The sequence below is a fragment of the Linepithema humile genome, chromosome 2 (assembly GCF_040581485.1).
Source record: "Linepithema humile isolate Giens D197 chromosome 2, Lhum_UNIL_v1.0, whole genome shotgun sequence".
In the NCBI taxonomy this organism is placed as follows: Eukaryota; Metazoa; Arthropoda; class Insecta; order Hymenoptera; family Formicidae; genus Linepithema; species Linepithema humile.
The window spans coordinates 4,438,488-4,454,032 of NC_090129.1; the positions used below are offsets into that span (position 1 = coordinate 4,438,488).

The following is a 15,545-nucleotide window of genomic DNA, read 5'->3' on the forward strand; positions in this document are numbered from 1 at the left end:
CGATGAATCATTTCGTACGATGTCTGGAACATTTCAGAATTCTTGCTCTTTCTTGCTCTCAGATTGTTGAATTCAAATAAATTCAGCTTGAAATTTTCTGCATTAAATGTTCGCCTAATGAAACTTGAAATTAAATTTTCATTATCAAAAAATATTGCGGCTTAAATATTACGTTTTCATATTATTTAATTTTTCGGAAAAATTTTATTTTTAATGAAGTAACTTCCTAATTATTGATATGTCGGCGCAAAAGCAATAGTTATTTTTTAATTTATTTTTATACAAAAGGGCCAGTAACAATTCCAGTAAATTAGTAAAACGCGCGGCACTGCAATTTTTTGCGCGACAGTTAATACCGCACGAGCCGCCGAGTGAGCCGTCGCGACGATTACGGCCTCTCGTAATGTCCGGCAATAATCTCAATTTACTTCGCGAATGCAACCGCTCAAAGGACACGCGCGTTCGCGCGCCTAATGAGCCTCGGATAATCGCAACGCCCTTCTACGACGCACCCCTCGCTTATCGCCGAGATCTTCGGGTATCTACGAACGCGATCGCGAAGGGCGCCACGCTGATACCGGCGGGTACTCTTCGTCCCGAGAGCACGCACGTACAACTCCGAGGCATCTGCATGACGTTATGCAGATTTGGCACGCCGACGAGATAATCGGCGAACGATGCGTTACACCAATCGCGCGCGTCTCGTGGAATGCTCAAATGGCGGGGTCTTGGTGGAAGCATCTCGAGAACCCAAGGGAGATTTGTGTGTGCGTTTTGTTGCGATCTTACATCGATATCAAAAGACGCGCAGAGACGAGAATGTATTTCTTAAAAAAAGAAGAAAGAAACGAAGAGCTATGCAAATTTCCACCGATCGCAAAATCTTTGCGTTTAACTCATAGATATTCAGATATTCAGATGAGATCCGCTCGCGACGATAATTAGCAGAGAGTCTGCCCGATCGCTAACTAAGTGTTTTGCTTTGTTCTAGGTAAGTTGTGACCGGAGAACTGCGCTCGACCTTTGGGTAATAATTCGGCGATAGAGCTCAGAATGACGTTCAGATGCATGCCGGCCTTTCAGACTCTCGGAGGTGGTGACTGCGGCGCATCTTGGGTGAGTGCGTCGCGCTTACAATAAAAAACGCAGAGAGGGCTGCCGCGCACAGCACGGCCGGTCGCAAACGCGCATTTGATGACTTTTCTTTCGCGGATTGCGTGAAACACTACTTCGCGCTCTCTGTGTCGATATTCGCTGGATATTCGACTCTTTTGACGTCTCCGTCGTCCACACGACGCGCCACGCCGCTGAGCGCGCCGATAAACGCACGCGATACAAAGGATTTATATATCGACAATATTTGCGAACATTCGTTTTTATTCAATTAATAGTCTGTCAAGTTTTTCAAAGCGTTGCTACCGGCTTGGCATGTCGAGCCTTCGTAATTTTATCGAGGTTTCCTCTGTGAAATGCGGTAGCGATATTTTTACGTGTCCGACGGTAGCGGAGTTTCTGTTATGAGAATTCTCCGCTCACACATCGAAACTTTTTTAATCATGTCGAAAATGTAAATTATTTAATTACCAGCGAATGGCCGCGGTAATGGAAGCCCCTTTTGTATTTTTAATGACTCGCGGTTGAATTTACGATGATACATTACAGTTCGAAAAACTGCCCTTTGCACGCACAAACATTTGGTTTGCAGAAAAATCGCCACCAATTAATATCGCCGCAATAAATTCCCGATTGTACAATAAGTATTGTTCCACCGTCAAAAGAACCGTGCGATCTAACAGTTTTAACAATTTCCACTTTCAAGTAACGTGTACGTCTCAATTATTCTTTTGAAGAGAGTTGTTACAATTTTCATAAGATATCTCTCAAAGGAATTTATTTAGTTTAAAAATTTTAGCAGCATTACATTTTTTAAATTTATGAAACATAAATTACGAGATTCTAGTTTCTTTGCCAGTTCCGAAAATGAACAGCGCAAATTTTATAATACTATAACGATACTTGGGTAATATTGCAGCACTAATGAGAAATAGCATTTTGCAAGAACTATTAACTAACGGAAAGTGAGGAAATTGCGTGTACAAAGTTCAGAAACATATTTGCGAGTGTTATTATCGGGAAATCTCCGAAATCGCGGTGAAAGAGATCGAACTCATGTACGAACTCGCGCTACGAAGTTCAGCGCGTCTAGACGTATCGATTATACTACTCGATACTTGCTCGTACTAGCATATTCGTGTCCTAGACTGATTTATAAAGAAATAACATAGAGTTGATGCTATAATAACAACGGAAATTGCTGGAAACTTGTCGGAACGCGGAAAAACGATACACCGTACCCGCGAGGTGATTAATTACAAAACGGTTTTCGAAACGTAACAGAACGTCCATCGGCGTCTCACGAAAAATCGAACAAAGTTTTCGCATAGCCCGATGTAAACAGGGGACTCCGCTGGACAGAGGCAGATTGATACGTAAAATACGTGTGAAATCGCAAAGAGAAACACGACCTCGACGCGTCCTCGAATTATCCTCGCCGAGCGAACGCCGCGATGAATCGCAACGTATCTCTCCGTCGCATGATACTTAACGGCGACAGGGGGGAAACTTCGATGGCGGAGTATTCTGGTTTCATGGAATCGGGCCAGAAACGACGCTGGAAGAGGCCATTTGCTCTGGATAATAACGGCGGCGCAAGATCCCCTTTAATGCGCCTACGCGACTTCAAACTCGCTACACCACCGGCGGATTCAAACCTTCTTCCTTCTTATTCTCATTCCATTGTTATTACTTTGTTCCCTTTCTCCCCTCCTTCCGAGCCGGGTAAATAACTCCTCATCGTTTACTTACCCTACCCCCGAGTTTATAATGGAGATTATCTTATTTGTGTTGAGTCTCGTTTTAGTACTCGACAAAGTCCGAGCTCGTCGACGGTACGACGAAACGACGTCTCGAGGAGGAAAAAAGAAGATAGGGAAAAGAGCGTAAGAAGTAGGAATCGCGCGACAGGAAAGAGAAAGAGAGAACAGAAGGAAGCGAGGAAATCACCGACGGAGAGGGTGGGGGGTGAAATAAAAGAGAGATAAAATGGCGGGAGCTCGGCGAAAAAAATCGTTATACTGATGTTCTGCCTCTCTGCACCTGCGTTATTCCGGAAATAGGAATTTCAAGGCGATAATCGTAGAATATCTGACGCGGTGAGACGAAGCGTCGCGGCAAAATACTTCCTACATCGTGTTTCTTCGCGAGTAGAGAAGGAGGCGGCGTGTAGCGTAAATTTTTTCCTACATGTAACGTCGAAAATGTGCTCGTTGAAATTATAACGCTTCGAACTCGATCATTGATATTAACGCGTATCGACATTGCGGTACGCCGCATTCGGAAGATGAATCATCCATCTGCACGCCGGGGCGTCGTGCGATTCGCAATACAAATGATCGTTATTATATTAGTTTCATTCACCCAGCGAGGGGCTAACCAATATACCCCCCGTACGCCAACCGCTTATTACGAAACGCGCGGCACAAGAACGCCGATCCGAATTTCGACGCCCGCTTTCTTTCCCGAAATGATCTCGGATCGTTAATTGTGCGGCGGGGAAATGTTTAAACGTTAGCTTGCAAGTTTCTGGATTTTCTAAGATCGAGCGATCGCTTTATATTTCTTGGTAAATTTGTCCCTGGCGATTGCTCGCTTCCTCCGCCGCTTCTGGTTTCCGTCTCGTTCGTGTTCATCTTCGTGAGAGAGAACGTTTTGTTTCAAAACAATCATGCTGCAGTCGATTTTAATTTTCAAAGCAAACAGGCGTTATCACCCACGGCGAATCGTCCTTTCGCCCCATTCTTTTCTTCGACTCGCGAATATATTTAAATTCAAGCGCACGTTCCGCCAAGGACAAGATTCTATCTTTCTAAGAATCATAATTATAAAATGATGCAAACTTCACTTTAATTTTATCATGTTATCTTACGTTATTACAACTAATATTTTACAAGTGTTATATTATTCTTTACTCGTTTTATAAAAGTTGAGAAAAAGGTGTTTCGTTTCTGCTTCGAGCTTTGCTTGAATAACGAATCTAATCTTGGAGGAAACGGCGATGTTTTTATTCGATTAACAAGAGAAACGCCGAGAAATGACAACTTCAAATTATACTTTAACAGATTTCGCAATTCCTCGCGACCACTATTTGCTCAAACAAGATACTACATGCGTTGACACCATTAAAAGAAAACACTCTTAATTATATTGTACGTTTCCACACATTTTCATTTAATTGTTTCTCGTGCGCCATTAAACCGCTAAAGTGTAATTTGAATTTTTCAGTATTTAATAGAGCGTATCTTGCAAATAGAGGCAAAGGCGCTACGCTTTCAATAAATCGCACTGACAATTAGTCAACTTTATCAGCGAGATCTGTTTCAGAGATAGAGAAAGGATCGGCGGCGAAAGGGTTGTGAGCCTGCTGCGGGGGGGAGAAAAAGGATTCGACTAAAATCCTGCACAGTGATGCAAGAAGTTGCGAATCACGCGCATGCAAGATCGCGCTTTAGATTAGATCATCAGCGTGCGCGCTTCGGACGTCGCGGCTCGCCGCAATGAGGCGTAACTACACCGCCACTCCAGCACGCCTAATGAATGGTTAAGTACGGTTTCAGTGGTAGACGCGGGTATCTCGCTAACCATTCCTCCGCCGGTCCCTCTCTATCGTTCCTAGTTCCTCTCTCGCATCCACCATTCTGCGGCTCGGGCGAATCGCACGTAAAGCAGCGCGTCCACACCTTGCAATTACGAGAAAAAGGGAGGTCCACCCACCTCCGCCGCGATTCTTCCAACGTAAACGGGGCCTGGCGCGTTTCTCCTCCTCGAGTTTCATTATTAATTATCAGGTCGCCACTATGTTATTAGTGCACTAGGAGAAACCGCCCGCCGACTCCGACTGCGGCTCGAAAAGCGACGCTTGATCCCCGCGTCGCACCGCCGCCGCTGCCGCGTCGTGCCTAAGTCGAGCCGCTGACAAATACGAACGTGCACGTGCACGTGTGTGCACGTAATCTGCCAAAGGGTCTCTACGAACTTTGAACGACTCATATGTGTAATTATTGTTATTAATTAGTCCGAGAGGCGAGGCGAACACTAAGCAAATAAAAAATGAAATGCTACGTTCGCCAAAGTAATAAACAATCATTAATATTTTTTATTTGCTGTGTGTTAAGGACGGAGATAGATACAATATCTATTGTTGGAAAAACTCAAGAAATTGTGCAAGTTATTAATAATTTCGAATTGCAGAGATTTTTAAATTATCAATTAGAATATGAATTAAAAATTTGCGAAATCTAAAAGTCGGAAGTTGAGTCTCTAATATTTATACGCTATTTAAGATTTCTTTTAATTTAAATTTTAAAGTGATTTAAATTTTTTTTATCAAATTTAAATTTCAAAATTTTGAAATCACACAAATTTTAAATAGCATAAATTTGCAAACTCCGACGTTCAGAAAAAATTCAAATATCTACTGATACAGGATAAATACTGCAATTATTTATGCACGCGTATATTTGTCAATAACAATATGTTATAAAGTGTAGTTGTACAGAAAAAAGGTCATATAAATGTCACATAGTCTCTGGACTTCATTACCATAATGGAGATCGAACATACCTGTTGCGTTGTAGAATAGCTCTATTAGGTGTTTATAGCATGCGTTAAATAACACGGGATAATATTACCATGCAAATTCTGCATTGCATTTCCAGCGCAAGCAAATGGCCACAATATTCCGCGACACTTTCGAACTTTGTTAATTAATTGTATACGATTACGGGGTTTACGAATATAATATTAATCGGCATTAATATTAATATTAATAATTTGGCATTTTTTAATCCAGGAATAGAATCAATTTTCGCGACACGCGCAACATATGTCGCATTTTATTAAATAAATGAATAAACTCTTGTTTTTAGCAACATTTCGCGTATTACAAAATATCCTTCTTTGCACTTGACGTCTAAACGCACATATATTATTGCGATGATAGTTTTAATTATTTTAATTAATCGAGAAACAAATTTTATTGACAAAGCGGCGAAACTCTTGATTATCGCAGTGCAAATTGTACACCACACGAATTATTGGATTAATTACGGGGAGAATAGAAGTACAACAATGTAAAATTCTTTCCGGATGGCGGACTCGGTGATACATTCATACGTGCTCGTTAATGTTTTTCCGCGACAAAGACGAGCCAACGCACTGTGTCGGGGGCAAAGGAAAAGCCGCGGCTCGTCCTCGTTTTCTCCTTTGGCGAAGTCCCGGCCCCGGCTTTGTGAGGCATTTGTGACCGTTTGTGTATACGCCGCGACAGCGCAAGAGTCGATCTCCGACTCGCGTACGGCCGCGAAACAAAGCGCGCGCTCGCCCGCTCGCTGGCAAACGAGCCGTCCCGGGACCCCGAGGGGCGGCGAGTATTTCACCAGAATTTACGTTGCATTTCACGCTGCTAATACTCCCGTGGTATAATTATAATTAGCGGGCTACGCCCTTCACACCGCCCCCTTCGAGAAAGTTTGCCGTGGCTATACCTGGCGTGCATCCTTCACCTTGATATCCGCTCCGGCTCGCGGTACTCGCGATGGTGTGCGCGCCTGTGTGCGCACATGGACACGCGGATACATGACTATTAGTGATATTGCTGTATTATTAAATAACGGCAAGACGAGCGCGCAGAGTGCCCGGGGCTGTTGCGTTGTTTCGCGAATTTTTCTGCATATTTTATATACGCTTGCACAGTCCGCGGGTCTAAGCGTCTCAAGATCTTAGGGAGAAAGATTCAATTTGCTCGAATATTATTGAAAGGAGGATCGAAAAGGCTTCGGCGGTTTCTGGAAACATTTAAGGAAGCAGGAAGATTCATAATCAAAACATTCATTACAAATCTCATTGGCTTCGCCCGTCTCCAAGAATTAAGAATCTACGCAGTAAGATGTACAAAAGCGCAATAATGTGGTCGAAATCGAGAAAAATATTCAAGATTCAACTTGAGGAATGTAAGAAAGCGCGCGAGGGTTATCTGCAGATAAGGCCGCCGCGAGCGAAAAACGCAGAGAAGAGCTTCAGTAATAATCTAATGTGAACATAATATGCGTTTCGGTCCGTGATCTCGAGCGAGGCGCGTCAAGCAACTCCGACATGCAGCAACTCCACCGCGCGCGTTCCCCGACCCTGCATTAAAGATCATAGGCAGATCCTGGTCGTTCCGAGAGACGACAAGAAGGAGGGGGAACGAAGGAACGTGGATGCAAAGCAACCACTGTTCGTCCCTCCATCCACCACTTAACACGGTACATCGTGCCTGCATGCAGGCAGAGCTGCGCGCGGGCATGACACCAGCCAATCGCGCAGAATTACGTGGCGAGAGCGAGCGAGAAGGGCGGAAGGGCGCGAGGGCTCCGCCGAGAGTGCGAGAGAAAGGGCAGGCGGGAGAAAAAGAGAATGAGAGAGAAGAGGGACGCGAACGACGAGGAGGGAGAGGAGGATCCTGCGCGTGCCTCGGGGCGAAGTCTTGGGCCTCGCGTGCCCAGGCATGGCCTCGTCTCACTCTTCGGTCTTCACGGTCAGAGGTCATCCTCGAGCACGAGCCACCTTCGGGTTCTCAACCTCCACCTCCTCCTCCTCCTCGTCATCCCTTCGCCGAGAGTTGCCGACGCCGACGAATAAACCGCATTATTAACGACCGCTCTCGTCCAGACTCGCGTCCCGCGACGGAGGCTCGAAATTCGCGGCGCTCGACATTAATGAATCCGAAGGGACGCGCGGCGGAATCGTCCGGCTGATCGTGGAATCGCCGATGCTGATTGCGCGAATCATCTCGCTCTCTCTCTCTCTCCTCGATAGCTATTAAATCTACGGATTATCGCGCGTTCCTATCTGTCTTCGCTATCAACGCAACAGCTACTCGATTGTTTTTCATTTTGACATTTTTATTAGTATTAACGATAGATTGATAAGTGACAAAGCGACAAATATCTAGTTATGACAGTATCTATCTGACAGTCGGAAATCAAAATTGAGCTCATCGTCGCATGATGAAACTCCATTTAGCGGATAAAATCCAGTCGAATTTACTAAAAGAGCAATCGGATAATAGCCTATAAATAAATATTTAACCAAACGGTTTATTTGTTCTGTTGCGTGAACTGTAACAGCTCCGAGCGATTGAACTTTCGGTGTATGCAACGTGATTTAATCATTTGCACTCGTACGTCGTTAAAGAGAGACGGATTATGAAAAGCTCTATTTTATAGTCATTAAATTTTTTCTAGTTGCGCACGGTTCGAGCACGGAAGAAATATAAATATGAAAAATAATATGATCACAAACACAAGAAATTAAATGTAATTTCAATTTGTTAATATAACGTTATCGAGCATCAGTAGAATCAGTCAATCTTTGTAGACGACAAATTTCACTACTTACAATTAAATTATAATTCATGCGACAGCAATCTTCGTCGACGTTCCGAGAAAATGAGGAACGCATCGCGAAAAGTCCTTCTTCTACGATTACAATAGCAGTGATTGCAGGATCGAATCAAATTAACAATTGACTCGCAGATACCCTGCTATTTTCTGCATTTCACGTGAGAAACGGAAAACCTTTAGCTTTTGTCGCGACGCAGACGCATGGTGGTCGCTTTTATCGGCCTTACGAAAGTGACGGCCGAGCTCTTCTACGCCGCGCTCGTAGCTTTCGCTTCGCGCGCACTAATTGAGATGGATGTGGAATTTGCGTAATTATATATTCCGAAAGGTCGAAAAACCGCGGGCGGCGGGCCACTTTCGGGCGTTCGCGCGCGCCTCGCCGATTTACGGCGAGTTTGTAGATACTGCTGCGAACACAAGATTGAGAATACGCTCTTTGCCGTTGGCTAAACAGTATCTCCTGTATAAGCAAACATTTAATTTGCGTGGATCATATTTTTGTTAGATTAATTTCTTTACGGACGGTTTCTAGAAACTTTCAAATGCACATGAATAAATGCCGTCGCTTCTCTCTTTTGCGAAGCATTTATGCATTTCATTGTAGATTTAACTCGTCTTATGTGAAGTCCAAGTACAAACATTATTTAGAAACAATTTTCATTCGGGATAATTGATTGTTGCACTTAGAGTCACGTGTTGCTGATTAATAAATCGAATTATATATTTTTTTATGAAGATCCAATTCAATAAAATTTATTAAATAACGCTGTTTAAAGCTAAACGGATGTGACATGATTGCGGACGTGAGTCATTAATCATTATTTGTAACAAGAGAAAGAGTGAGATGGACTTATGAATATTTTGATCGATCTGATTCTTTAAGAATATTTTCAGCAACACTTCTGCCGTGTGTAGCCAATTTTTTTTATCACCTAGGCTGCTCTAGGATGTAAAGTTATCGGAAGATCATAACGGTTGATAGACAGAAAGACAGAAATAATAGTAATTACGGCTTGCTACAGACCGAGGTTCTCGAGGAGAGCGCATTAAGCGATTTCGAAAGATCTGCGCGCAACGATCATTAACAAAAGTCTTATAAGAGCCCGTTCGCAAGATCGAACGTTCATTCATTTTGCTTAATAACCACAAATTATAGGTTATTGCGGCTTCATGGCCTACAACTTCTATAGATTTAAGTGAGGTAATGTGGCATTCCGTAACCTTGACGGCATCTAACACGCGTTTCGAATCGTCGATTTGGATTTTGCATGATACAACAAGATTATCAACATCTCGTTTGCCATTGGATGTGCATTTTATTATTTTTAATAAGAAGATTTATCTCTCGTACACTCTGGCACATGTTGGAACCATTTGCAGTCTTGATTTAGCTAATTAAGACACTGCAGTGTGATATTTCTAAACTGATATAATATAACGTTTCGCAATAATTATGTTTGCATCAGTAAATTAAAATTATGATATCTACTTAAAGCAAAAGCGCTACCGGAAAGCATCGTTTACTATAATATTTCACTTTAGCTAACGCGTTTTTTCTTGTCATACATACAGTGAAAACGGAATTTTAATATTTTTTGCTGTGTCTACAACTTTGTTTCTACGCGATCTAAGTAACGTTTACATTTTCATATAAGAAATGTGATATTTTAAAACATTCATTCGCATCAAAAATTTGCTGAGATTACAAACGCTTGAAATTATATTGCTGTTTAAATGTTAATATGTGGAGAAGAATTGCAGCATTTCATATTTTCTCTAAGTATTCTTTACGCAAATAATGCTCCATCCGTCCAAAATGACATGGTAAAGTTAGCATCGCATTTAGCATCGCTCGTATGCGAAGTCACTATTCCCTACAATATCTCCCTTAATGATCGACGTTCATGGTAAAGTTCTGGGAAATGATCTTAAATCATAGATCCGGTTTGAGATGATGATAAAACACTGGGAAAGCTCCAACCGGTTCTCATATAATAGATACCCTGTTCTTGTTGGAAAGTCGATTTTCTCCAGCGAGTTTCGTCTCAGCAAATATCAGAAAAACGAAGGCAACTCTCTTAATACGATATTGACATGCTTAAAACTTTGAGATATTGAAGGTTTCTCAATATTAGTTTTAATTGAAAAAGAAGAAATACATAGAGTATAAAAAAGAACCTTATATATAGCGTAGTTCTTTAAAATTTGTTGTCACAAAAAATTAATCATGTTAAAATGATTGTATAATATATTTTCCTTTCAGTTTTGTAAAGTACTTAAAATTATTAACGATAAAAAATTTAGTTTAATATTTATTTCAATAGTAATTGATTTTATAGACATTTTCTTCTTTTACAAAGAGATAGTCGCCTTCTGTTGGTCGTCGGATGATTCAAAAGTTGAAGATAATAGAAGAACTCTATATCTTTGCGAGTTCTCGGAAACTCACCGGATGTGGTATCTTCAGTAGTCGGTAATATAGTCGGTAAGCGAGGTCTCTGTATTGCGTAGGAAGATGCAACGGTAACAACAGATATTATACACCATTTCCCAGAAGGTGACTCCACACACAGCATCCGCTGCCACGAGTACAGATGCCAGCAGTCGAAGCTGACATTTTAAATTTTGTTTTATCGACTCTAAAATAATTTTAACGAGACTTTCAACCTTAGTATACTTACACTTGTGTTTGCAAAACAGACGAAGACATTTCTTCACTCAGGATACATTAGTTTTATCTTTATTTCTTCATCATCAAAATTTTGAAAGTATCATTAATGTTAATATTGTATAATGTTATAATATTATAAACAACGCATTTCTACGAATTAAGCTTCAATTTTATAAATCTATATACAAAATCTATTACGAAATCTTATTTTTTATTCCAGATTTCAAATTTATTTTATTTTAATGGAAATTTATATATTTGCTGCAATAATAAAATACTACTCATTATAAAGTTACGAAAGAAATAATTTTAATTTTATGTTAATAATGAGCATAGTTTGCTATAATATGCAATTAATTTTAATTCTCTGCATTGATAAACATCTTTATCGCAAATTAGTTTTTTTTAATTTAATTTATAAAACTTTAATTCATAAGTAATGCAATATTTTACTTTTATATGAATGTAGATATCATTTTATTCAAAATATTATTCTTATAAGAAGGGCTTTATTGAAATATTTGACAAATATACAAGCAAACCAGTGACTAAAAATTCAGAATCACCGTGAGCGGCTTCTCTCTAAATTATAATAAAATAACGATGAAGTCAATTGATTTCTGATTAAGTGCGTAACATTGACTGCGCTATTAATGATCTATGATTACTACACTGGCAATAAGATTAATGCAAATCACTCATGCCTATTGTGTTCTTGTAATCTGTCGTCGTTTCTTTCGTCGTCGGATGCAGATACTAATGCAGATGAAGTGAGATATCATAATTTTTGTCCGACCATCAACAACATCATTCGACAATGAGAGATATATGCAAAGTTAAGAGGCAAACCGTCTAATGAAGCAATTCACTGTACATTGAGCGTCTCACACAAGACGGAATGATAAGAACAACTATACGTGTATGTTTATCTAGCATCTCTCTCTGTGATTCGTAAGCAAAGTTCACGATTAATTATTGTATGAGAATTAAGTTCTGCATCTCTGTCTTGCGTCTAAAATGCCGTAACTTTCCTCCGTTTTAAAATTGCATAAAAGAGATCGAAATCGTGCGTTTAACTTTTTTTAAACCGCAAGGCAAATAATATCACAGAAAATTATAGAAATAAAATTTTACAAACTCAATTTAGTTGAGAAGCGCTTTACAGGTCTGAATTAAATTTTTTATATATCACAGACGTCGTATATCGATCAAATATATCGTGAATGTTATCTCTCGCATTGACGAATCACCTTTTTGCACACTGAAATACCTATGCATTATCCGCGATAAACGACATCAGCTTTCGGGAATCCCTAATGTATACGACACACAGATATATATATATAGCGGCATATATCGGCGCGTGTATGTATATCATATAGCCGTGCAGATTACGCGCGCGGTCCCCTATCGGGACGTTCGGTGCATTGTGCTCTCCGTCCAGGAAGGAAAGAGCTCCCGCTCTCGTCGTATCTTCGCCGATGCGACGGCGGATTTCTTCGTCGCATACAATGGCCAACTCAACGTGGATTGAGTTGCACCTTACCCGGCGATAGCGATGTATCGAAGAATGGCCAATTGTTGGTCGCATCGGTGTGACGTCGATGCCGGACAACCCTCTCTCTCTCTCTTTCTCTCGAGATTTACGCGCAGATACTGGCGCAAGACGCCCGCCTTCTCCTCGCGATTTTTTTCCCCGCCGCGCGTCGGGATAAAGGGCAAAGACATCTTCTACCGTTAACGACGATGCTATCTCTTTATTGATAGAGGCTGCGCATGGAGCAAGGAATTTTTAATTAGCCCGGAGCGCTCCGATTAAATCTTGTCGCATAATTATGATCCGCCGACGTTAGAATCATATGCGCAGAAATCATATTTACCACGAATCTTATAATCGCTAAGTCTATGCTCGAATATTGCATCTTCAATTAAGAATTGGCTTCCCAGAATGTATAATTGCGAAAAGAAAAATTTAAATTAATGAAATTGATTCACTGAACGAGGAATATTATTCTCTTCTTATGTTACGATGACATTAAAATCATGTCAACTTTGTGATGTCTATTTAATTCAGAAAGACATTTAGTCCGAGAACAATAATTTTGCGATTACAAATTTCTTCCATTAACGACGCAACATGAGCGTGCGTGCGTGTGTAGCTCGCATAAGTCGTTTGTGGATTGAAAATAAAATTTCGCGCATGAACACATGCTCACCTCTGCCGCGGTGATTCGCCGGTGAGCAAGAAACGGCTGATTTGATGTAATGACATCCACACCGCGCAACGCACGAACTCCGAGGTCCCTTTGAGCCGGTGACCGGCTCAAATCGACTCGCATGCTTTGCCGGCTCGCGTGCTTTCCGCGTGCGATTCCAGCGGCTTGATTCATGCTGAATGATTCGGCGTGCTCACGCGTGAACGTCGACTCAAAGCGCGTAAACTCGTAATCCATAATCGAAGGAATAGATTCTTTTTTTTTAAATTTTTATTTAAACGAAGGATGAGTCACTCAGACATTTCTTAGAAGAATTTCTCGTAGAAATCTTTTTCGCAGCAACTGAATAATTAACTTACATTATGTTGCAAAAATATTGTTGCATGCTAATTTCCACGAAGGAAAATATATTCATACAGTGTCAGAGTTTTAACTGCTTGTAAGTAACTTTAATTAATTCATATTCAGTCACACCCAAATCAAGTTCTGCCCCCTCGTTGCGTGCGTATACTTAGAGAACGGAAGGCGCAAGAAATCAAGGCTAATTTGCTTAAATAAATTTCCGCCGCTGGTAACTTTTGCGAGAATGCCAACTACCTCCAATTATAAGAACGCGAATCGAAACTTACGAGCCGGCAATACCGTGATGGCATGTCATTATAAGACGTAAGGAGAGAGGGATGTAATCAACGAGTGTTGATTTGCACTTAATGGCGTGACCACTGATCCTTGATGATCCCTCCCACCCGAACGCCATAGCCCCGATAATTAATCCATCCGGCTTGATGATACGTGATTCATGAATTTCATGGTGCGCCGCGATGCGAAATATTTATCCTATTTACATCACAGAATCTCGACACGCGAAGAATTTTACAAAAAAAAAACTGCATTCCAGTTTCTTCGCAATTTATTGACGATTTTGATACAATTATGTCTGCTTATATCTGAGTGAGCAAAATTACGACATTTTTCAGAATTATTCGAATTGGATTTTGCAGAGTAACACTACAGCTGTTAATTGTTCCAAAATGCACGTCAGTATTGTCTCTCACGGTTCTTAAAATTACGAAGCGATCGTGTACGTTCGCCTCCTACTTCGAGCAGAGTGTAGTAACTAGTTGCTTGAGATGAAGCAAAAAAAAAAAAGCGGACGTGAAATAAATTGGGGCTATTCGGTCTGTGGGTAGCGGGCGAATTAAGGTTGTCAGCGCGCAAGTGAGTGCTCTTTTTTTCTGAACGTGTCACTCATGTCGTCGATCACCGATCTTAAAAAGGAACGCGCACAATCAAATATTTCACGTTGTCAGCCGGTTAGAAAGTCCCGTCTACTGGAGCGCGGTGTCAGCCCTCAAAAATGTCTCTCATGCATTAATCATGCCCGTTCGCGCGATTCTCGAACAACATCCGATTTCAATGACTATCGCGTCGTAAGAAGACCGAGTTTGTACTCGGCCGGGCTCATTGAGCGCTCCGATATAATTGCCGTGCAAACGCGAGTGTAAAGCCCTCGAGAACTGATGCTCTCGTCACTCGAGCTACACGGGAACAGCTACAAAAGTGCTTTCGCAATCGCGAAGGGGACAAGTGACGATCTGTACGCATCTGTCACCAAACGTGTATCCCGTAGCCGGCCGTTTCTGATCGAAAGCATTTTCACAACGTGAACATTATTGGCAATCTCCGTATTCATAACCCACATGATGCTAAATATGATTCTGCACCTCTGAATTTAACAAGTATGCTCTAAAAATTCATGAAATTGATCACTGCAAAATTTTCACTATTTTATTTAGCGTATAATTTTAGAAAAACGATCAAAACTTGTATAATAAAAATTGTTCAAATTTATTAGGATGATTAAATAATCGCTTCGTCGAAACGTTTTGTTTTGTGATACGAATGATTAAAAAAAAACCTATAGAAACATCTATAAATTTGAAGTGCATCAAGCAAACAACCTAATTGAAAGCGTTAAAGGGTACAAAAGATCAGGGAATAATTTTCAGCTTGCGTGGAACTTTATTAGTAATTGTGAAAGAAAGTGATCCTCGGGCTATTCGCGGCGTAATTAAATGTCACACAAATAATTTGCCGTTTTCATAACAACTCTTTTATTCGCTCAGAGAGTTTAGATTTCACGTGGCTTTGAGAACA

General features: G+C 41.0%; 1 protein-coding gene across 7 annotated transcripts in view; it reads left to right on the forward strand.

Moving 5' to 3' along the window:
* Positions 1 to 15,545, forward strand: part of TfAP-2 (transcription factor AP-2) — a 190,258-nt gene that overhangs the window by 85,409 nt on the left and 89,304 nt on the right. For 2 of the 7 annotated variants that reach the window (XM_012369814.2, XM_012369815.2), the window contains exon 3: positions 992 to 1,116. The exons of 3 other annotated variants lie outside the window; for them this stretch is intronic. In XM_012369814.2, the coding sequence (XP_012225237.1) occupies positions 1,054 to 1,116 (63 nt within the window). In that variant the 5' untranslated portion in view covers positions 992 to 1,053. The remainder of the gene's footprint in view (positions 1 to 991; positions 1,117 to 15,545) is intronic. 2 more of the 7 variants (XM_067350426.1, XM_012369817.2) reach the window with 1 other exon arrangement.